A 25,197-nucleotide genomic window follows, 5' to 3' on the forward strand; every position below is an offset into this window, starting at 1 on the left:
CTGAAATTCTTTGGTCAAGTAGTTCTCGGTAATTTGAAAGTATTTTAGGATACAACACTGCATTGCACGTATTATCAAGGAAATGTTTCTCGAGTTAACAACACAGGATGTATAAATCCTAAATGCCCGAGACAAAAACACCATTTGGATACGTTTCTCCATGATACAAATGCAAGTTAGCGTATTTTTAAGAAAATTCATAAGTGATCCAACCACTGCCCTTAATTTTCCTAAATACGATATACTGGCAAAATATGTCTGACAGACACGGCCAGTGACTAATAACGCCATTGAGATGCCAGAGAGTTGAATATTCACTGGTCTAAAAATCGAAGGTTAAATTACCGTAACTGGGCAGACATGTTTTGCTCTCATCATACACACTAACAAAGCACTACTTATATACTTTCGTCTTAGGCTTGGCCCGTCTCCAAAAACATGAGAGCTTGCCCTTTTTCTCATTGTCTGAAAACAAGATCATTACAGTAACCATTCCTGATGTAAGGGCCGAGTAATTACAACTGCCTCTTCTACCTATGAACTATTATGTCTCAACTATTCTTGCGCTGAAACGTGAATTTGCAGATTGTTTACTTGACTTGAAAGCAAATAATAATAATATTACAGAACCAAATTTAGATACTTCCGTACCGTCGCTGCTTTTCACCATCGATCAATTTCGCTAAAGGACCGAAGCCTCCTTCCTATTGGCTAGAAAGAACGAAGAACGTTTATTTTCTATTTCCGTGTGACGCAGACACAGAAAAGTCGTGTGTAACACAAGCTGCTGTGATACGCAGCAGCTTGTAATTGAGTTTCACTCCTTTTTCTGTTATTCAAGTGTCTTTCCGCCACCTGTGAGGATCTTTCAGAACTGACCGTCACACAAGGTGTCTAGCAACTTGTTCGAACGCCATTACAAAGGGAGAGTGACCTCCCCAGGTAAGTGTGTTGCAGTACAGTGTCATCTCCTCCACTCATTATTTGTTTGTTATCCAACTTATTTAACATTGGAGGGTGTTTAGGGGCCCTGGATAATTAAAACACGCGCACGCCAAACGAAACATCTGTGTTTAGGGGGAGGGGATTTGGCTGTATTTCGATTACCGTGCGCCAAAATCGCACTACAAGTTTTCCTATCGCAACATCTCGCTACACGTACTTCTGTATTGCAAAATATTGCGCTACTTTGTTTGGCGTGTACCAGACCAGTACGGCACTGGCGCTACACCAGCATTCTTTTGACATAGATGTGAATCAGTGCACGAGTAACATAACGTAACAATCATTTTGGATATAGTTTCATTTCGTTAATGGTTGCGTCATTGTTGAGTTGGCGATGAACAGAGACTGATATTAGAGGGGTAAATACGACATAGTATGCGTGATTTCATAGCGACGTAATCACAGATTGTTGGATGCAGACACAGAATAAGGCTTGGTTGGATTTTCGCACTTTCGCACTTTCTTTTAGGGGGTGGGGGGTTGAGGACAAACGCACGTACTTTCGTTTACCATGCACATGTTTTAATTATCCACAGCCCCTTACAGTGTGCGTTTGTTTCATGTTGTGTTTCACAAATTTATTAGGCAAAACGCCGTTAGTGACTAGCATATCTGAATACATTCTGAGCGAGGAAACGATTCATTGACATCAACTTGATACAGCGACATTTGAAGATTTATATGTAAACGCCAACAAAGAAAGTTAAGGATGCTGTTAACATTCTTCCAACTTCCGTCATATTATAGCTGCCTGACAAAAAGCCGTCCCTGTACAGCTTCACCTGGCGAAGAAAATGGTCGTTCATTTTGACATGGTATAACAAGTACCCAATTAGTCTGGGAGATGATTATTGAAAATAATTCATCGGAAAGTTTTCCGACGTCAAGACGTAGATTCTACGTCTTGACATCGGAAAATTTTCCGATGCATTGTTTTCAGTAAAAATCTTCCTGACTAAACTGGTTCTCATTCGACCATGTCAAAATTACAGCTTCTCCAGGAGAAGCAGTAAAGGGAAGTCTTTTTGTCAAGGAGATATTTAATATGACGGAAGTTGGTTTTATCTCTTTGTTGTAAATCGTTGACATGAAACAGACTGAAATAATTATTTACGATTCCTAGGCGATTGCATGTTCGACAATCTGCCCACAGTACAGTGAATCACAATACACGAAATAACCTGAGCTCCGATGTAATTTCCCTTATTTAACCCGTCACTGTGTACTCCATATTCCATCAAAATATTCTTTTTTCGAAAAGCTAATCTTTAAACACTTACTTGGTGGCCACTCGTGGGACCTAATTTCATTTTACCGTATATCTCAAACTTCTTTTCAATTCCAGTCTTCCCAACATACCAGTTTGCATCCTTAGATTATCGTAACTTAACCTCCAATTATTTTTCTCTTGATTAAAAAAATCTGAGCTGCTCACCGTATTTTATTTTGAAGGTATACTGTCACCTGTTCCAATTTTGCCACAGTTATCATAGAAAGAGAAAATCTAACCAATCACCGATTTTAAGCGAGTGGCCGCTTTTTACAAACAGCGCCCTCACATGGGTATTTTGAATACCAAGGAACGCCCCGTGACCATATATGGGCAAATGTAGATTACAGGTGACTGTATACCTTCAAGCTTTAGTTTGCCAGATGGAATATAGCAATGAAAGAAAACTTGGTGTGTACAGTGTGTATGAGCAGTGTCCCATTTTAATCAAATTTACTTGACGAGATTTATAAAATCGAAATTAACGTGAGTAATCAATTATCGTTAAGTGTTACCGTAAATTTTAATATGCATCGATCTGGTGTCAGCTTGTTCTGACCTTTCAGTCATATTTTAAAATTGGTTTACAATAGGTGTAAGATCTCCTTTATATAAAATCCGTAAATTAAGTTATATATATATATATATATATATATATATATATATATATATATATATATATATATATATATATATATATATATATATATATATATATATACTAACAAGAAAAGCGCTTCTTTCTGCCTTTAATGACATCGACAATGATGTCCTGGTGGATGTGTTTGCTCACAATCCATTTTCTTCCCTCCATTGTTAAGTCTTTCAATAGTGTCAATAGAAATGTTTCTCTGGTGAGTACGCTTTTATTTTAGGCGCCTCCAGGGTGCTATCGGATGACTCATATCGTGAGAGTCACGACTGTGCTCAAACAGTAACTGGGACTCGAACGGAAGACTAAAAAGTACAGACTAGATCGTCATTGTCGTGACTTATTTAGCAATAACTTTTGTTTATACTGAGTATAGTTGCATAATAGATGAATCACTTAAAATAAACTGTATACTGATTTCAGCTTTGTGTTGCTGTTTACTACAGTGTTGCTGTGAGTGGACAATGTGGGGGCCATACCCGTCCGAAGATAGCCCCCTCCATATCACATGATGCAAGCTCCAAGCCTGGAGCTTTTTTCCCATAATTCAAATTATGGGCAATTTTCTGTACTATTTTTATTTTTATTGTAAAAAATCGCGCGAGTTATAAATGGCGAAAATAGCTTTTCCCAGGGTAAGTGACCACAAAGCTAACACATATGTAAAAATCATCCTTGGTGAACTTTCCCTTTGAGGAAGCAGACAGTACAACGAAACAAGCTAATCACTCAAATCAAAGGTTATGTTGGGTGAGCGGACACAAACAAAGCAATAAACCTATGAGTCTGCTAGGGCATCGATTTCGCGACGTGATTCCGCGACGTCATGCACGATCTGTGTTCAATGTACAATATATGGTTTACTGGTTTTCTTGCATGCGTAATTATTCGCCACTTATTGCTATATCATAACAATATATATTTTCAACTTAACCATCTAAGATGTGCTCTGAGTAGCTCCCTGGGTTTTTAAAATTTCGGTTAGGAGTAAGGTTTCAGTCCTTTCCTGAAGGCAAAGATGGAACTGTTTGTGAACTTGAAGGTACTCATTTTGTTCCGTCTATGCATTACAATAAACTTCCTTATTATTGTACAGAGTTACAGGTCGACATTAAAATGCAAAGCTTGATGTATGAAGCAGTCGATTCAGCCACAGCTTTCGAGGAAATGATATGATAACAGAGATCGCCATAGGGCAGAGAATCGCATATTATTCGGAAACATTACGTGCCCGACAACTAAATAACATGTGATTTTACAACGAAAATTTCAATTTTTGTCCGGACAGAAATACAAACTCTGTTGACACGCGGATTCCAACGTAGGCATTCTTCTGCACCTGCGCGAGCCATTTACAGCAATTTCAAAATAAATATTCATTACTTATGCCCGGTACTTACGTCGTAGTCCATTGTCCGAACACGTTGCGTAGCCAGATGTCTGGCAATCCACGACGCAATGTTGTTTTGATCCCGCAATAAAGGTGAACTTGTACATCTCGCGTGATCGCGGCGTCACCATATCTGCGTTCTCCCAGCACGCTGAGCATGCCAGACGTCAACAAACGAGCTCGGAAGGGCAACACGTTTTGACAAAAATTAGCAGTTTTATGTGGCTATAACATCACTAATCATGTTTGTTTCTTCGTAGAACAACATTTTGCAACAAATATGAGCCTCCAACATGGAATTTTCCGAGGTAAAAAATGGTCAAAAGTTACAAATAATGACCTTTAAAAGGAGTCACACAACCCCATTGTCAACCTTGGCTTGTTTAGGGTCTGCCCTATGGCGATAAGATCATGGGTCATATAAAAGCATCTCGTCTTCATTGTTCACAATCGATCTAATGGAACACAAGTCCATGTACTGGTTATTTCGCTTTGTAAAAATCGGTTAACATACAATGCAGTTATCGAAGCATTTCGCTATCATGTCTGAAAATACCTGTGTTGAACACAATAAAACACTGTTACTAATGAAGTGTCTTTATATGTATGCTAGGGCAATCAAGCCCACCAGACGTAAGACACTTAGTGAAAAAATCGCCATTATTCAAAATCAAAATGCAAAAGATTAAATATCAGACAGACAAAGAACACTCTGTCTGTGTGAAATATACTTAAATCATGTGTACCGCATGGCACAATATGTATTTCCAGATACAGATACTTAATATTTTACCGTTCTTATTTCAGATGTCCATCGCAAAGATGAAGGTCACATTCTACTTCTTCGTAGTGATCGCTGTGTTCCAGTCTAATGGTAAGATATATGGGATCAAGAATTAAAATTAAAATTTAATACTAGAAATTTTTTTTCAAAATACTTGAAGCACTTACAAATACTTTTGACAGTAACTGTTTTATTTTGTGTTGGTCGGTTTTCTGTCGGTCCAGTATATGTATTGTGGCAAGAACTACCGTCTTGATTTCATGGAAACTAACACTAAGCTTATCCCACTTGTGATATTTTCAACAAAATTCTTCACCCCATTGATTTCCACGGATAGTCAAATCAACACAGTTCTACTGAGTGACAAGGTAAATCAATTTTATATCAGCCAATTGCTCATTTAAAGATATCAGTTCAAAGAACAGAAAATATAGAAATGACTCGCTGCATTTTAGTTCCGGTTCGCGAGATTGTCTCAAAGAGCCTTTGTTCATTTCTGACACCTTTACGACTCAAACAGGAGCCACAACAACACAAAAGACTACGACGACACCAGCATTTTCTACGACAGCAGAGGATGCAAGTACCACAGATAATACTGGGGAGCTCACAACAAAACCATCCGACTTAACGTCGAAGGGTGCTTTTACGCAGTTTTTGTCGTCGGCAGAAAGTACAATTCCTGGCTCAACATCACCGCTCGCCACAACTGAACCTACGGCCCCGCCAGCTTTCGATACGACAGAATTTGAATCGACGACAAACACTGCCACTACAGAAACTCCCTCTTCAGGGCGATTAGCAACAGGTAGGTTTCTTGCAGACTAAGTATAAGAGTTATAAGGTTCGGATTCAAATGTAGTATGTATTTACGAGTAGGGTTTGATTTTGCTTTCGAGCCAAACATCGTTTGGACAATGCTTTATTTTTCAAATTCATCGTCTTTAAGTTGTAAGGGAGATGTGATCAATTTGTCAGTTGGTAACAACACATCAGTCATGTAACTGTTGGCTTGGTTACTCAAGATATTCTCATAACTCCACTGATAAATCTCACGTTTTCTGAGAATTCAATGTATGTCTAAAATTTGAACATATTTTTGTACTGCAATCACCTCCGTCTTCATCTCATAAAACCGGGGTGACACCTACAGCGAAGTTACCGCAGGGACAGACTGAAAAGCGAGGGTATTTGAATAGCAATATTGTTATTTATCCACTTTACTTTATGTAAATATGATGAAAGTGCACCCACAAATAGTCAAGGAACTCCATAAACTATGACAAATAATTTCTTTTGCTTTATAATCACAAAAAACTTATTATCATATACGTGTGGCATAATCTGAATAAAATGAAAGACTGGTGAACCTATAAAGTGATCAACTTCTCTAGATGTGTACCTCAGTGCCTGCAGATTTCGCGTAATTTTTGTTGGATAAAAAAAGAGGATACGATACGCTGGCGGCTGTCCTCAGTAATGTATCTGTGTGCAAAGGCAGGATGCTACACCTTTGCAACTGAATAATTATTTTCCCTGGGGGAAGCTTTCGGAAACTTTGATAAGATTATAAAAAGCAACTCCCATTATGATTTGATTAGGCGTCTTTGCATTTCTTATTTGTTCATAGTATGTTGAAAATTACAATATATTATGAAATTTCTATAGATTATCATATACCTACATTCACGTACTACGACGCGCCAAATGTTTCAAAAATATTTATCGGCACAGAGTAAAAATAAACTGTCAAATTTTCTTTCTGAATAATTCTTAAATGTGTATATATAATACAGAAAAAAAATTCGGATGAATCGGATACACTTTGAATCGGATAATTCAAAACCCAAGTGTTGATTCTATTCGAATGGATCACAGTTCAAACAAAACCACGTGCAAAATAACATATCAGGCAGTTGCCCAACGAACACTTGCCAAAAGTATTGTGACGAGATTAACAAATTTAATGCCGCACTTACACCAATGACTGTCCGTAGTTTGGCCAGCAAAAATTGGTTGACATATAAATGTATCGTATATATCCACAAATAAAGTTACATAACCGAACAATCTTTTAATTCGTAGCTATTTAATGTGAGAGGTCAGACCACAAAAGATAGTGCCACAAAATCCATGCGTGCCGGTTATTAATGTTGACGAGAGAGAGAGAGAGATTGCACAAATTAATCACGTTATACCACATTTTCGACTTGGAGGCCATCACTTTGAGGCCATCATTTCTGCAACATCGTGCTTTCCGTCGTTGCCCGAAAAATGGCAGCTTCCGTATAGTGGCTTGCCAGCCTCTTATCAAGGTCATCAGCAGGGGCAGAATTCACACGTTTCCCCATGAACGCAAAGGAATATCACGCATGCGTGAGTGTCGAACTTTCGAAGCTCATTTGGAAGTGACTCTTCCGCCATCTTTACATCGACAATATTATTAAAATATAATTTGAATTTTTCTTGCCACTTAGAAAAAATCTATCCAATCACAATTTCGTACTCCAGGTTTTCTCTCTATAAGCACTGTTGCAATGGTTTTTAGTAAGTACCAAATATGTCGTAGAGGGCGTGATTTCCAGGATTGGCGGGAACTGCGGTTGTAGTTTGATCTGTGGCAGACAGATCATGTTTTCTTTGATCGTTATTGCTCGTTATTGGCTAATTTCATCAAGTTTTAGCTCGTTATTGCTCTATTGCTCACCGTATGAGCTTTTTCACAGATATTTCAAGTAACAAACAATCATGTCGTAGGGGGCGTGATTTTAAAGTTTGACGGGAGCTGTGGTTGTAGTGTAATTTATTGGCAGATCTTATATTTTGCTCGTTATTGCCTTTTATCGGATCGTTCTATCTAGTTCCAGCTCGTTATTATAGAAATAAAGGACGATGGCTGACCATTAATGTTTATTTATGGCCGAGGGCGAGAGGAAAGCCAAAAATTCAAGGGAAAGTCTTGTCGAGCCCGTTAATTTTTGCTTTCCTCTTGCCCGAGTCGGTTATTCCGATTATATTATCAACGAACCACCCAAAATCGTCAGAATTTACGAAAATTTCAAATGCGAATGACAATGGGACCCCATAACTTGTCAGTGAGTTGTGCGCTGTAAACATTTTGCAAATCCGGATATTTTTTGAAAAAGTGTGTAACTTGGCCAACAAGTGCTCCATTTCACTTTTTTTTTCTGATTTTCGATAAAGCAAAAGATGCAGACTTACATAAATTAACGATACGAGCTGACATAGTTGCTGAAGCACCAAGTATAACATCAAGATCACGAACTACTGGAGATGAATTAATACTGACTCCCCAACCTGAAGATCAATACACGTGGTTGACCTGTGTCACCAAATTTCGACGTAAAATCGAATCACCTTAGTCCAATTGCCATCATTTATGCCAACATGTTAGCAGACATCTACTGTTGGACTTCTTTAATACAATTTTCAATGCCTTCTTTTGGTTTGGATATACGGTAGCAAGTATTATAAAGTATGGAGTCGTCAGCATATGTGTATAATTAATTGACCCTAAACGATACTTTTCTATGATGTCCTAAAGGTTTGCTGTATAAAAACTAAAACCAGGTCCAATGAAAGCCTCCTGGGTTCACCACTGTGATGTGACTGTGCTTCCGACAATACCGACCCAACACCAATCCCATTGTTCTGTCCCTATAACTGGAAATTAGCCATTCTAATACAAGTATCAACAATTCTAAACCAACGTAGCCTCGTACACCGTAACGTACACCCCCGGGGCAAACCCCAAGGACGCGGCACGTGTGTTAAGACCCCTAAGGTGTTCCTGACCTGAAAGGTGTCCCCTTGTTTTAAGTTGAACTTGATTTTCTCGCTGTCTCATGAAATTGTATTCATATCTTGGAATTTGTTGGAATCTATTCATATATTGGTATGAAGTTGTGGTACTTTGTAAAGTCCTCTCTATAATTCCGTTGTTTGAGTCGTTTTTGACAAATGCTTTCACTTTTATCATGTTTTTTTATGCTCCATGTATTTTATGTCTCTCAAACCAGGCCAAACTGCGCGTCTGAGGGTTTAATGAAAGCATACAGGAATTCTTGATTGCACGCATGTGAAGTATGAGCTCTGGCCATTGATAAGATCGGTTCAATAACATTCAGCCATGTTCAAACTGTGAGCACTGCTTTTGCTATTGTGCCTTTTAGGCCAACCTACATGGATTTAGTTTAAGGTCTTTTGGATTTTGTGTGCGCGTGTGTCCGTCAGTCTATCCATCTGTGCTTAGGAAGACTTTGTTCAAGTCACAATATAAAACTAGAGTCGACCAGTTTTTTGTGCAGTATTGCCGCTAATGCCCGGGTAAACATGCACACTCATGAGCGAACGAAGTCTCTTTTACTGTGATTATTTTAATTCTAAAAATTTTAAACTTTTTCTAAATTATTGACTGCTTGCCATTATGCTATTCTTAATAATGAACCAGAGATTTTGTAATTTTCTCTATAAATAAGCCACCGCTTATGTATGAAACGCTATGTACTCTGATTACACATAACGTACGCAGGTGCTTTCGTACTGTGTTGATTAATCCGCTACGTGGTCACATACAGTTCCCATATAGTAGATATGTTTTAACTTTATTTCAAAGCAAAGCTGATTCCATAGAGGTCCAATTTCTCCTCATCTTTTAGCTCAATGGTTACACTAAGCGTGTTCTATACCTCTAAATGGCAAAGTCCGCATTGGCACTAAGGGGATGCGTTTGCAGAGACAGTACTGTTTGTCGCTGTCTAATCTCAAACATTTATCACTGTGCAAATTATGGATTATTAAATCTTCTTTCCCCAAAGCTGTATTTATTTCTATGGTTTGTCAATTTAGCCTGGTAGAAAGAGGAATCAGGCGTAGTGGATCACCCTGAAATGAATATTGGAAAATGTGAGAATGGTGAAGATGGTGATACGTTGATTGCCCAGAGAATAATCATGAATTCTAAATCCAAGATCCCGGCGAATTGTGTTTTTAACAAATTATTAGTGACAGTCAAAACATGGAGTAAAATTGTAAGCCAGCTGACAAGTTTGTTCAAAATAATACTGCATTGTATTGTTCATTTGGAGGAAATCTGAAGCTACCCATGCAGTTGTTATCTAACTTTTGTAATTAACAGACAGGTAGATAAATTGTACAAAAACGTAGAGACTGGGCTCGAAATTAACTTTTTTCCCTGGTCGTCCACTTGGGCTACCATTTTCTGAAGTTGGTAGCCAAGTGACAATGACTGGTAGCCCATGCATATTTGGCTATTTTTCTTGATTCTGCCCATGAAGTGAATTTTCTAGTTATATGATGTGATTATTTCATGCTTCATTTATCGAAAGTCGCGCGCTGCATAGGATTCAATGGTAACTCGATGATGATGTCGCGGGCCGCATAGTTATCATTTGACTGAAAGTGAACCGGAACTATTTTCAACATGACAACTTCGGGATTTCAAACAGAATAACATAGGAAATACTGTTTTCACAAAATTATGCAAAAAAATTAGACAAACTGCATAACAGTGATTTAAATATATAAATGTGCCGTTCGATGATTAAAATAATACATTTTTTCCACAGATTTTCGTATAAGATAGAAACAAAGCATATAATTGTCATATGTATGTGACCCCAAAATTTTTGAGTGAAAATTTATGCAAGAGAGTAATGTAATAAAAATATCATAGCCCAAAATAGGGACTATGTAACCTCGAGATAGGAGACCATTTGCCCTCCTTATGTCGGGCAAATGGTCACATAACCTCGGGCACATAGTCTCAAGTTTGTGCAATATTATATTATATTGCACATCTTTAATTCCTGTTTTACTCTCAGAGTTGAATCCCAATTTGGATTGTCGTCATGACAAAAACACGACCTTTTTTCTGTGTCCAGCTGGGTTTGGCTGCATTTTAATAGCTTACCCAAAAGTGACAGACCGGGCATGGCATGCCAAGAACTGACTGAATTTCAGGTCTCAGGCTTTGGTGGTCCGTGTGGACTACCATTTCATGGACTTTCGTAGCCCCAGAGAAAATTTGGTAGTCTGTGGAGTTAACATGGATTATTGCCTGTATTTTAGCTGAAGAGTGCATATACAGATGAATACAGTCAATAATCCATTTTTTGTATTCAGCAAGCCTGTATTCATGTTGATTCATGTAATTCACGTGTATTATACTTAATACAGGCAACTCATTAATTTGAATTTATCTGAATTATTTAGTTTGCATGCAGCGGGGACTACCGCTAATGTCGAGCCCTGAGAGATAATTCATATAATAAATCCAAGAACCTACAATTACAACATATGCAAACTTGCATATGTAACATGTGGACCTTTAACTAGATTTAATCATTGAAACATCGGGTGATATCTGAGACATGATTTTCCTCTCACATTGATTCGCGGATCCAGTAAACCCTGTTCTCTTTGGCAGTATGATATTCAGTTCGACAGCTATATTTGAATCGTCGTCGTATATGTGATAACTTTGCCGATGAATTCACACACAAAATAAGAAAGATACGATGAATGCATCGGAAGTTGATGTGCATGTGTCAGATGCAAGTACTCATTCACGCGTAAATCCTGGAAAGTTACATGTCATCTGCATACTGATTTTTATTCATAATTAGTTCAGTGAAAAGACTAGAAACGTAAATCAAAAGGATACGTAAGAATTAGTTTTGCTTCTATCTATATGTGAGGTCCAGAATGTTTCGATCCAGTAGCTCATATTCAATAGGTTCCATTACATAATAAAGTGATGGGTCCTTGCCTCAAAGCCCCAATAGCTGCGAATTTTATGCATTAATTTCAACCAAATTTGTTCGTGTAAATGTGCTAACTAAAAGACATTTATAGAAGTATCACTTCTCGTCGATTTGGATCATGCCTACGCGTTTTAACAGGTTAAATAATAAACTGGTGCCGATCTCATAAAATAGCGCCCAGCGTAAAAGTACAAAAATGCGGTATTTCCTGCAAATACACATTGTGATCAAAATAGAAACAAACATGATGCCATTTACTTGAATGCACAACGCACGATGACCTACATTTTTGTTGAAGTAATATTTATGCTCTCTGTCACATGATTAGTTTTTTTTCAAAATGGCGGGAAATCAAAAATAATGTTAAAACGTTTGAATTTTCATGTCACTTTCGATACTTATGACAGTGTTATACACTTTTTCAATCTTTATTGGGTCTTATTCAAAGAAAACTCTTTGAAACTGAGGATATTTTGAGATCGGTTTATTACACATTCGCAGCAATTGGGGCTTTATTTTTTTGGTTATATGAGTATATTTTGCTCCAGGAAAGTGACCATTTCGATTATCCCGGCATAATTACCAGCTGACAAAAAATTGTGTTATACGGGCTTGATCACTTCTGGTTAGTCAAACAAACAAGCAAACAATCAATTTTGAAAAAAAGGAATTTGTAAGTTATAAGATGGTTTATAACATATGACCTTAAATCTTTGTTTACAAAGCTGATTGCTCCGCTAGTAAATAAGATCATAACATACAATTCAACATCTATCACTTTCACTTGGTCGATGGATGAGAACACTGCGTTTGATAGGTTTGAGATTGTGTACAGCGACGGATCTACTGAAATGAAGTTTCAAGTTAATGACAAAGACTCCAGAAGTGCTACCTTGAAAAATTTAGTTCCTGGAGAATTGTATGTCATCTACATGATAACTTTTATTGAGAATTACGCAAGTGAAAAGAGTAATGTGGTAATCCAAAGGACAGGTGATAATTTGTGACAACTACGTAAAAACGCTTTAAAACGGGAAGTTACAGGACCGTGGGCGCACAATACGGGATTTCTGATGACACAGTCACTTGCATACACTGGGCGGGAGCTTTTGAGTTCTCACGGCATGGCTCTGGCCGGATCATAAATTTGAATAATTATGATTGGCACTTTCGTGACATATGCAAACAGAGGTTAAATGGTCGTACAGGAAACACATTTTGATACATATGCGTTCTCCGACAAAAATGGAATTTTTTTTTTCAGATTATTTTAGACTAGAGTTTAGTCGCTATGTCTTCACATACATCAAATGAAGATCTTTGCACACTTCATGTACACTGTGCTTATACATTTTATTTGTAAAAGTATGTGTATACTTAACGTATTTGACAAATGTGCATAGAATCAGCATATGTGTATATGTTGTTGTATATCAAGCATCTTTCCCAGTGCAACCAATATATTTAGTGAAAACACTTCATTTCATATCGATCTATAGTGCCGATGCCACCTCTGGTTGATGATATCACAACATTCAATTCAACATCTATCCTTGTCACTTGGTCAATGGATGAAAACACTACCTTTGATAGGTTTGAGATTGTATACGGATCTGGATCAACAGACATGATTGTTGAAGTGAACGATACAGATGTAAGAAGAGCAACCTTAACAGATTTAGTTCCTGGAGAATTGTATGTCATCAACATGAGAACTTACAGTGAAGATCAAGTCAGTGAACCAAGTGACAATGTATCACAGAGGACAAGTAATGATAAGTTATAATACAGATACTATTCTATGAAGTGATGTTTGTAGGTATTGATATGTGATTGCCTTCTTGAATGAATTGAGTAAAGAATAAGGTGTTAATTCAAGGATTGGATAATATTGGCATGGTAACTAGCTGAGCCAGGTTAAAGAAATCTCGACCACTATCATCAAACAATGAGAGTAAATAATAATAATTGTAAATTATATCAAACTCATAACATTTTATTTTTCATGTTGAATCACAGAGCCGTTAGCACCTATCATTGAAAGCATCACAACATACAATTCCACATCTATCATTGTATCTTGGACAATGGATGATAACACTGTGTTTGATAGATTTGAGATTGTATACTTTGATGGATCCGATCAAATAACTGTCCATGTGAATGATACAGATGCAAGGAATACCACTCTGACAGGTTTAGTTCCAGGGGAGTTGTATGATATCTACATGCTAAGTTACAGTGAAGATCAAGTCAGTGAACAAAGTAATAGTGTAAGCCAGAGGACAAGTAAGTGTCATTAACATTACAGGTTGTAATCATTAGATTAGATTACATTAGATTTTGGTTAGTGTGGCATGCATATTAATGAAGTTATGACTTATCAATTTTAGCTCCGCTGTCAGCGACGCGGAGCTTATCATTGGCTGATTATATAGTGTGCAGTTCACTTGGGTTACCTTACTTACGTTTGTTCAAATCGTGGTGAAATTTGAATATTTTTATTTTGGGGGCATTGTTTGCTGTTTTTGGTGAAAAAATCTTCTCCTTTGGAACCGCATGTCCAATTACTTTGGAATTTGATATGCAGTTCATTTAGGGTGACTTCAGTTAGATTTGTTCAAATGGTGGTGAAATTTGCACAGTTGTATTTTTAAGGCAAATTTTGTCATTTCAGGCCAAAAAATCTTTACAAATCTTCTTCTTCAAAACAACAGGTGTGATAGCTTTGATATTTGGTAAAAAGTTCCCTATGGATGATCTATTTCAGATTTGTTCACATTACGCAGAAATATGCATTTTTTGTCATTTTTGGTCAAAAAAATTGTTTCATCAAAAAATGTCTCACTCCAAAACCATTCGTCTGATAGCTTGGAAATTCGGTATACAGGATCCTAAAGATGAAATTAGTTTGATATATTGACATTATGATGACATCTGCAAATTTGTATTTTGGAGGCAATTTTTGCTATTTTAGTCAAAAATGTGTTTCTGCAAAAGTGATTGTCCAATAGGCATGACTTTAAATGCTTTATCCTATATTGATCTCTAGTGCCGATGTCACCTGTGGTGGATGGTATCACAACATTCAATTCAACATCTATCACTTTCACTTGGTCGATGGATGAGAACACTACCTTTGATAGGTTTGAGATTGTGTACGGAGCTGGATCTACATACATGGTTGTTGAAGTGAACGATACAGATGTAAGAAGAGCAACCTTGACAGATTTAGTTCCTGGAGAAATGTATGTCATCTACATTAGAAGTTACAGTGACAACTACGTCAGTGCAGATAGTAACAATGTAATCCAAAGGACAGGTGAGAATTTGTGACAACCTGTGGCCAACGTTTTTGATATTTGGATATTTGGGAAAACTAATGCAAGACCAAAAACATATAATCGATTTCTGTTAACGACTTCAGTTTTGATAACCAGAGCCTATGCCTCAATCTTCCACTGTATATTTATGTCATAAAACAATGTACAAAGCCTAAAAGTTTATAATTCGGGATGAGGGTTTCGGGTGACCAATTGCTATAGATATTATATCACCTTATGGCGTCTGTTGATAGTCCTCGATTATAGCACATTGTGCAAAGTGGTTCGTTAAATGAGCAGCTCATATTTGCAATGTACAATGAGTTGATATCATTAATGAACTTTGAACATACATTCGGTAAATTGCCCACTGTATTGGTCAATATCAGAGTTATTCTAAGTGGCATCTTGACATCAGAAAAAAGCAGAATGATTCAAAGAAGAACTTAACACAAGTTAGCTTCTCTAAGCATTGAGGGAAAAATGATTTTTCAGGTATTATGACTTACATTTTATCTCATATTGATCTTTAGTGCCGACGCAACCTCTGATTGATGATATCACAACATTCAATTCAACATCTATCACTTTCACTTGGTCGATGGATGAGAACACTACCTTTGATAGGTTTGAGATTGTATACGGATCTGGATCAACAGACATGATTGTTGAAGTGAACGATACAGATGTAAGAAGAGCAACATTAACAGATTTAGTTCCTGGAGAATTGTATGTCATCAACATGAGAACTTACAGTGAAGATCACGTCAGTGAACCAAGTGACAATGTATCACAGAGGACAAGTAAGGATCACTTATAATGCATATACTATTCTATGAAGTGTAATTGAGGTTTGTAGGTATTGATATGTGATTGTCTTTTTGAATGAATTGAGTTCAAAGAAAGGTGTTCATTCAAGGATTGGATAATATTGGCATGGTAACTAGCTGAGCCAGGTTAAAGAAATCTCGACCACTATCATCAGATAATGAGAGTAAATAATAATAATTGTAAATTATATCAAACTCATAACATTTTATTTTTCATGTTGAATCACAGAGCCAGTAGCACCTATCATTGAAAGCATCACAACATACAATTCCACATCTATCATTGTATCTTGGACAATGGATGATAACACTGTGTTTGATAGATTTGAGATTGTATACCTTGATGGATCAGATGAAATAACTGTCCATGTGAATGATACAGATGCAAGGAATACCACTCTGACAGGTTTAGTTCCAGGAGAGTTGTATGATATCTACATGCTAAGTTACAGTGAAGATCAAGTCAGTGAACAAAGCAATAGTGAAAGCCACAGGACAAGTAAGTGTCATTAACATTACAGGTTGTATTCAAAAATGTCAATTTGAGATCTGTAGGTAATTATGTGTTATTGGTTATTATTAGGAATTTTGTTCAAAGTTAGGTGACTATTCAAGGATTGGAGTACAAGGGCATATAGTAATTAAGCTGCAAGCAGCGTTGGCGGGGCCCAAGCAGATAACATGGTTGAAAGATCTTGCACTAATGTTATCATGTGCAAAATTCGATCTTGGAAAAGTATGATTTTGAACATCATCTCATAGTTACTTTACGTGTCAGTGGGAATTGCATGTTTTACGTAAAATCCAATATGGCGGCCAAATATGAAGGGTGTAGCACTTGTTGTTACTGAATATTGACATATACTCATATTTAAGGGCAAAGGTCATCGAGGTCACGTGACATTTTGTCAAAAAAATTGTAATGCTAAGTTATCCCTATATACCAAAAATCAGACCTCTAGCTCTATTGGCTGGCTCAAAATTAGATATGCGCATAATTAATGAGGTACAGGATGTGGTGTCATAAGGTCTCCTATCATACCAAATATGAAGGGTGTAGCACTTGTGATTACTTAGTTATGGAGATACACTCGTATATTCAAGGTCAAAGGTCATCGAGGTCACATGACATTTTGTCAAAAAAATTGTATTGCTAAGTTATCCCTGTATACCAAAAATCAGACCTCTAGCTCTATTGACTGGCTCAGAATTAGATATGTGCATAATTAATGAGGTACAGGATGTGGTGTCATAAGGTCTCCCATCATACCAAATATGAAGGGTGTAGCACTTGTGGTTACTTAGTTATGGACATACACTCGTATATTCAAGGTCAAAGGTCATCGAGGTCACATGACATTTTGTCAAAAAAATTGTATTGCTAAGTTATGCCTATATACCAAAAATCAGACCTCTAGCTCTATTGGCTTGCCCAGAATTAGATATGTGCATATTTAATGAGGTACCGGATATGGCACCATAAGGTCTCCCATCATACAAAATATGAAGGGTGTAGCACTTGTGGTTACTTAGTTATGAACATATACGTATATTTAAGGTCAAAGGTCATTGAGGTCACATGACATTTTGTCAAAAAAATTGTATTGCTAAGTTATGCCTATATACCAAAAATCAGACCTCTAGCTCTATTGGCTTGCCCAGAATTAGATATGTGCATATTTAATGAGGTACCGGATATGGCACCATAAGGTCTCCCATCCTACCAAATATGAAGGATATAGCACTTGTGGTTCCTAAGTTATGGACGTATATGTATATTTGAGGTCAAAGGTCATCGAAGTCATGTGACATTTTTTAAAAAAAATTGTTTTTCGTAGTTATCCCTATATACCAAAAATCTGACCTCTTGCTCTATAAGTTTGCCAAGAATTAGATATGACTCTTACATAGGCCAGAATAAGCCATTTGTATAGCTTAGCTGCAGAGGTATAGGGGAGGTCAAAGGTCATTGAAAAATCAGAAAAATAATACTTTAAAAATTTTCTTCTCAAAAACTGCCTGGTTAATTTCCTTGAAATTTATTATATAGCATCTAGTAGTATGGCCTATAAAGTTTGCGAAAAGACTTTGGTGTTAGTTCTGGAGAAGAAATTTTTGAATGATAAAATTGCGATTTTTCGAAAATCCAATGTGACGGCCAAATCATGTGACCGATCCAAATGTCTTTCGCAAACTTAAAAGAGATCACTCTGAGGATGACATGAGTAAAATTTCAGTTAAATCGGTGTGTTTGTTCTGGAGAAGAAGATTTTTAATGATTAAATTGCGATTTTCGTAAAATCCAAGATGGCGGCCTAACCACGTGACCGATAAAAACGCCTTTCACAAACTTGAAAGAGATCACACTTAAGATGTTACACATAAGAATTCACCTCAATCGTGTGTTGTGGTTTGGAGAAGAAGATTTTTTAAGATTAAATCACGATTTTCGCTAAATCCAAGATGGCGGCCAAACCACGCGACCGATCAAAACGCCTTTCGCAAACTTGAAAGAGATCACACTAAAGATGTTACATGTGAAATTTTAGTCGAATCGGTGTTTTGGTTCTGGAGTAGTAGATTTTTAAAGATTAAATCATGATTTTCCTAAAATCCAATATGGCGGCCAAAACATGAGACCGATCTAAACGCCTTTCGCAAACTTGAAAGAGATCACACTTTAAATGTTAAATGTCAAATTTCAGTCGAATCGGTGTGTTCGTTCTGGAGAAGAAGATTTTTAAAGATTAAATCACGATTTTCGAAAAATCCAATATGGCGGCCAAACCACGTGACCGATCAAAACGCCTTTCGCAAAATTGAAAGAGATCACACTTAAGATGTTACATGTCAAATTTCAGTCGAATCGGTGTGTTGGTTCTGGAGTAGAAGATTTTTAAAGATTAAATCACGATTTTCGCAAAATCCAATATGGCGGCCAAACCACGTGACCGATCCAAACGCCTTTCACAAACTTGAAAGAGATCACACTTAAGGTGTTACACATACAAATTCAGCTCAATCAGTGTGTTGGTTTTAGAGAAGAAGATTTTTTAAGATTAAATCACGATTTTCGCAAAATCCAATATGGCGGCCAACCACGTGACCGATCCAAACGCCTTTCACAAACTTGAAAGAGATCACACTTAAGATGTTACATGTCAAATTTCAGTCGAATCGGTGTGTTGGTTCTGGAGAAGAAGATTTTTAAAGATTAAATCATGATTTTCGCAAAATCCAATATGGCGGCCAAACCACGTGACCGATCCAAACGCCTTTCGCAAACTTGAAAGAGATCACACTTAAGATGTTACATATCAAATTTCAGTCGAATCGGTGTGTTGGTTCTGGAGAAGAAGATTTTTAAAGATTAAATCACGATTTTCTTAAAATCCAATATGGCGGCCAAGGTCACGTGACCGCACGCGATTTTATTAGCAAATTTTTAAGACCTTAGGTCATGCTTGCTATGTTAAAAATTTCAAACTGACTAGACCCCTAGGTCAGCAGAAAAAGGCATTTTTAGGTTTTTGGAAAATCCAATATGGCCGCCAGGTCACGTGACCAATCAAAATTTTAAGGATAACATGCACTACTACCCATTAGTACCTATTAGCCCTGTAAGTTTGAGAAGTTAACGTTAAGCGGTTAGTGAGATCAAGAGGGGCAAAAAATGCGGCGGAAGAAGAGGAAGAAGAAGAAGCGGAAGAAGAAGAAGAAGAATATGAACTCCAGTAAAACCAATAGGGGCCCAAGCCGCAAGGCTTGGGCCCCTAATTAGCTCAGCCAGGTGAAAAAATCTAAGCCATTAGACTGTCCCTCTATCACTGGACCAGCAATGGCAGATTTCTTATTGTCTCTGTGTACAAGGGCGGCAAACAAATCATTCACACTTGATACAGATACCAAGGAGATTTTAAGTTTACGTAACAGGTTGCTGTCTTATGAATATTAAGATTGATGTCAGAAAAAAATCATCTGCATACAATGTCGTTTGCAGCTTTGTGTTGCTCACTGTGCATTTATGTACAGTTCAACGTGCATCTAATAACAAATGCAATGTGACTGCTGTGGTCAGAACATGGGAAAATGACACAGAGATATTGTTATATCTATGATCAAAATATTGATTCGAATTTTATTTTGGAAGAAACGTTTGACATGGAATGCCAAGTGCGGTATGTCTATGACGATGAGTTGAATGCCAGCATTCAGCAGCAACTTTGAGCCAACGTCAACTAAGACAGTTGCACAATGAACATCCCGATTTCAATAGTGAGAATGAAATGTAAAGAAATCATGTTTACACAAACAAAATAAATGCTATGAAAATTCCCAGCTGGGAAGGGAACAAGAGTGTTACCTCACCAATTCATAAAAGACATGATTTGCCCAATTAATACAAAATCAATACACTGCTTTTGACTCTCAGGCTATAAAAATAGTACACACTTCTCATTAGCTGGTTGGCCGTGAAGTATCATCTATTAATACGCATTCATAGAAGCGTACCTGCGGAAAATGACTACCAATATCTCATTTTTAGCTTACGTGTTCAAACACGTGAGCTAATGTCATAGCGATGTCTGTCTGTCTGTCCGTGTGTGTGAGAGAGTGTGTGTGTATCTGTCTTACTGTCTGTCTGTCTGTTTACACGATAACTCAAAAACGCTTGAACACATTCAAGTCAGATTTTGTAGACAGGTACTATATGCCAATTGCGAGAACTGATTAGATTTTGGTTAGTGTGGCATGCATATTATGAAGTTATGACATAGCATTTTCAAACTCCGCTGTCAGCGACGCGAACTTATCATTGGCTCATTTTCCGTGGTCGTCCGTCCGTCGTCCGTCAACAATTGCCTTTTCCTCTGCAACCGCAAGTCCGATCGCTTTGAAATTTTATATGCAGTTTACTTGGGCTGACTTTACTTACGTTTGTTAAAATCGTGGTGAAATTTGCATATTTTGGGGACATTTTTGCTGTTTTTGTAAAGAAATCTCCTCTCGAACCGCATGTCCAATTGCTTTGGAATTTGATATGCGGTTTATTTAGGTTGACTTCAGTTAGATTTGTCAAATCGCGGTGAAAGTTTCATATTTGTATTTTTGAGGTATTTTTTGTCATTTTGGTCAAAAATCTTTACAAACCTTTTTCAAAACAACAGATCTGATAACTTTGATGTTTGGTTAAAAGGTCTCTAAGGATGATCTGTTTTAGATTTGCTCAAATTGTGCAGAAATATGCATATTTTGTCATTTTGGTCAAAAAATTGTTTCATCAACTTCAAAACCATTCTTTCTGATAGCTTGGAAATTCGGTAAACAGGATACTAAAGATGAACTAAATGTGATATGTTGACATTATGATAACATCTGCAATTTTGTATATTGGGGCAATTTTTGCCATTTTAGTCTAAATGTGCTTCTCCCAAACTACTTGTCTGATAGGCATGATTTTAAACGCTTTATCTTATATTGATCTCTAGTGCCGATGTCACCTGTGGTTGATGGTATCACAATATACAATTCAACATCTATCACTGTCACTTGGTCGATGGATGAAAACACTACCTTTGATAGGTTTGAGATTGTATACGTAGCTGGATCAACAGACATGATTGTTGAAGTGAACGATACAAATGTGAGAAGAGCAACCTTAACATATTTAGTTCCTGGAGAGTTGTATGTCATCAACATGAGAACTTACAGTGAAGATCAAGTCAGTGAACCAAGTGACAATGTATCACAGAGGACAAGTAAGTATCACTTATAATACAGATATTATTCTATGAAGTGTAATTGAGGTTTGTAAGTATTGATATGTGATTGTCTTTTTGAATGTCTTTTTGAAAATAAATGCTATGAAAATCCCAGCTGGGAAGGGAACAAGAATATTACATCACCAATTCATAAAAGACAGAATTCGCCCAATTAATACAAAATCAATACACTGCATTTTACTTTAAGGGAGAACGCACCTCGGGGACAGACATTCGGACTCTCAAACTTTTACAGTTCTCTTCTGATATACCACATGTGGGGGTTAATTTTAAAGCTCTTGGTGAAAGAAAACTTTTCACCGGCTTAGTTTTTTGAAATTCGGAAATTTTTATTTTTCGCCATAGAGTTAACACAGGGATGGCGGCCATTTTGAATTTCTAATATCAGTAAATCTTGGGTTATTTGTTTCTCTAGTACCAAAATTTGCACGGTGACCCCCTATTTTTATTCTTGATTTTGAAAGAGAATGATTGAAAGATTCCTTGAGGAAAGTTAGAGCAAAAGTTTAAGTCTTTCACTTTCGAGGTGCATATTACCTTCAGGCTATAAAAAGAGTACACACTTCACATTAGCTGGTTGGCCTTGAAGTATCATACATTATTACGCTTTCATCGAAACGTACCTGCGAAAAATGACTACCAATATCTTTTTTCCAGCTCACGTGTTCACTTACTGAGCTAATGTTAAAGCGATGTCTGTCTGTCTCTCCGTGTGTGTGAGAGTGTGTATGTGTACTGTCTGTCTGTCTGTTTACACGATAACTCAAAAACACCTGAAGAGATTTAAGTCAGATTTAGAAGCCAGGTACCATATGCTAATTGCGAGAACTGATTAGATTTTGTTTAGTGTGGCATGCATATTAATGATGAGGTTATGACATAGCATTTTTTAGCGCTGCTGTCAGTGACGCGGAGCTTATCATTGGCTGATTTTCCGTGGTCGTCCGTGGTCGCCCGTCCGTCGTCCGTCAACAATTGCCTACAAGTCCGATCGCTTTGAAATTTTATATAGTGTGCAGTTCACTTGGGGTGACCTTACTTTCGTTTGTTCAAATCGTGGTGAAATTTGAATATTTGTATTTGAGGGACATTTTTTTTGCTGTTTTTGGCAAAACATCTCCTTTGGAACCGCATGTCCAATTGCTTTAGAATTCGATATGCAGTTCATTTAGGGTGACTTCTGTTAGATTTGTTGAAATCGTGGTGAAATTTGCAAAGTTGTATTTTTAGGCAATTTTTGTCATTTTTGGCCAAAAAATCTTTACAAATCTTCTTCTTCAAGACAACAGGTGTGATAGCTTTGATATTTTGTAAAAAGTTCCCTAGGGATGGTGTATTTCAGATTTGTTCAAATTACGCAGGAATATTCATTTTTGTCATTTTTGGTCAAAATATTGTTTTATCAAAAAATGTCCTAGTCCAAAACCACGTGCACTCGTCTGATAGCTTGGAAATTTGGTATACAGGATCCTAAAGATGAACTTAGTGTGATGATGACATCTGCAATTTTGTATTTTGGGGGCAATTTTCGCCATTTTAGTCCAAAAATGTGTTTCTCCAAAACTGGTTGTCCAATTGGCATGACTTTAAACGCTTTATCCTATATTAATCTCTAGTGCCGATGTCACCTGTGGTGGATGGTATCACAACATTCAATTCAACATCTATCACTTTCACTTGGTCAATGGATGAAAACACTACCTTTGATCGGTTTGAGATTGTATACGGAGCTGGATCAACAGACATGATTGTTGAAGTGAACGATACAGATGTAAGAAGAGCAACCTTGACAGATTTAGTTCCTGGAGAGTTGTATGTCATATACATGAGAAGTTACAGTGACAACTACGTCAGTGCAGACAGTAACAATGTAATCCAAAGGACAGGTGAGAATTTGTGACAACCAGTGTCCAACGCTTTTGATGTTTGGATCTTTGGGAAAATTAATGCAAGACCCATAACATATAATCGATTTCTGTTGACGACCTCACTCTTGATAAATGGAGCCTATGCCTCAATGATCCACTGTATATTTATTTCATGAAACAATGTACAAAGCCTAATAGTTTATAATTCGGGATGAGGGTCTCGTGTGACCAATTGCTATATATATTTTATCACCTTATGCCTTCTGTTGATAGTCCTCGATTTTAGCACATTGTGCAAAGTAGTTCGTCAAATGAGCAGCTCATATTTGCAAAATACAATGAGTTCATATCATTAATGAAATTTGAACATGCTATCTTGACATCAAAAAAGAGAATGATTCAAAGACGAACTGAATACAAGTTAGCTTCTCTAAGCATTCAGGGAAATAATTTTTCAGGTATTATGACTAACAACATTTTATCTCATATTGATCTTTAGTGCCGACGCAACCTCAGATTGATGATATCACAACATTCAATTCAACATCTCTCACTGTCACTTGGTCGATGGATGAGAACACTACCTTTGATAGGTTTGAGATTGTATACGGATCTGGATCAACAGACATGATTGTTGAAGTGAACGATACAGATGTAAGAAGAGCAACCTTGACAGATTTAGTTCCTGGAGAGTTGTATGTCATCTACATGAGAAGTTACAGTGACGACTACGTCAGTGCAGACAGTAACAATGTAATCCAAAGGACAGGTGAGTATTGGTGACAACCTGTGTCTAACACTTTTGATGTTTGGATATTTTAGAAACCTAATGCAGAACCAAAAACAGATAATCGGTTTCTGTTGACGACTTTAGTTTTGATTAAAAGGAGCCTAGGCTTTAAACGTCTACTATATAATTATTTCATTAAACAATGTACAAAAACCCAAAAGCTTATAAATAGATGGAGGGTTTGATGCGACCAATCGCTTCGGATATTATGTCACCTTATCGCTTCTGTTGATAGTCCTCAATTAAAGCACATTGTGCAAAGTGGTTCGTCAAATGAGCAGCTCATATTTCTAATGTACAATGAGGTCATATCATTCATAAAATTCGACCATGCATTATGTAAATTGCCCACTGTTTTCGTCAATATCAGAGTTATGTTCTAAGTGACATCTTGACATCAGAAAAAAAGAGATTTAAAGAAGAACATAAAGCAAGTAAACTTGTCTAAATATTCTGGGAAGTATGATTTTTAGGTATTACAACTTACAACATTTTATCTTATATTTATCTTTAGTGCCGATGCCGCCTCAGATTGATGATATCACAACATTCAATTCAACATCTATCACTGTCACTTGGTCGATGGTTGAGAACACTACCTTTGATAGGTTGAGATTGTATACGGATCTGGATCAACAGACATGATTGTTGAAGTGAACAATACAGATGTAAGAAGAGCAACCTTGACAGATTTAG

At 37.0% G+C, this 25,197-nt stretch overlaps 1 protein-coding gene across 1 annotated transcript; it reads left to right on the forward strand.

The window, feature by feature from the left end:
* Positions 1 to 809: 809 nt before the first annotated feature.
* LOC139118189 (receptor-type tyrosine-protein phosphatase eta-like) lies at positions 810 to 25,146 on the forward strand. The gene is made up of 12 exons (XM_070681481.1): positions 810 to 942; positions 5,125 to 5,191; positions 5,622 to 5,909; positions 13,407 to 13,676; positions 13,927 to 14,196; positions 14,960 to 15,229; positions 15,764 to 16,033; positions 16,290 to 16,559; positions 21,550 to 21,819; positions 23,460 to 23,729; positions 24,211 to 24,480; positions 25,016 to 25,146. Exons 2-12 carry the CDS (start codon positions 5,125 to 5,127, stop codon positions 25,144 to 25,146), a joined length of 2,646 nt encoding a protein of 881 aa, XP_070537582.1. The 5' UTR covers positions 810 to 942.
* The last annotated feature ends 51 nt before the right edge of the window (positions 25,147 to 25,197 follow it).

The sequence above is a fragment of the Ptychodera flava genome, chromosome 19 (assembly GCF_041260155.1).
Source record: "Ptychodera flava strain L36383 chromosome 19, AS_Pfla_20210202, whole genome shotgun sequence".
In the NCBI taxonomy this organism is placed as follows: Eukaryota; Metazoa; Hemichordata; class Enteropneusta; family Ptychoderidae; genus Ptychodera; species Ptychodera flava.

What these genes read in the sequence shown, in the direction of transcription:
- LOC139118189 (XM_070681481.1), top strand. Translation starts at nt 5,125, where the DNA reads ATGTCCATCGCAAAGATGAAGGTCACATTCTACTTCTTCGTAGTGATC. An exon ending in CAATGTATCACAGAGGACAA is followed by an intron (nt 13,677 to 13,926) that starts GTAATGATAAGT and finishes GTTGAATCACAG; the next exon opens with AGCCGTTAGCACCTATCATT. An exon ending in CAATGTAATCCAAAGGACAG is followed by an intron (nt 24,481 to 25,015) that starts GTGAGTATTGGT and finishes ATTTATCTTTAG; the next exon opens with TGCCGATGCCGCCTCAGATT.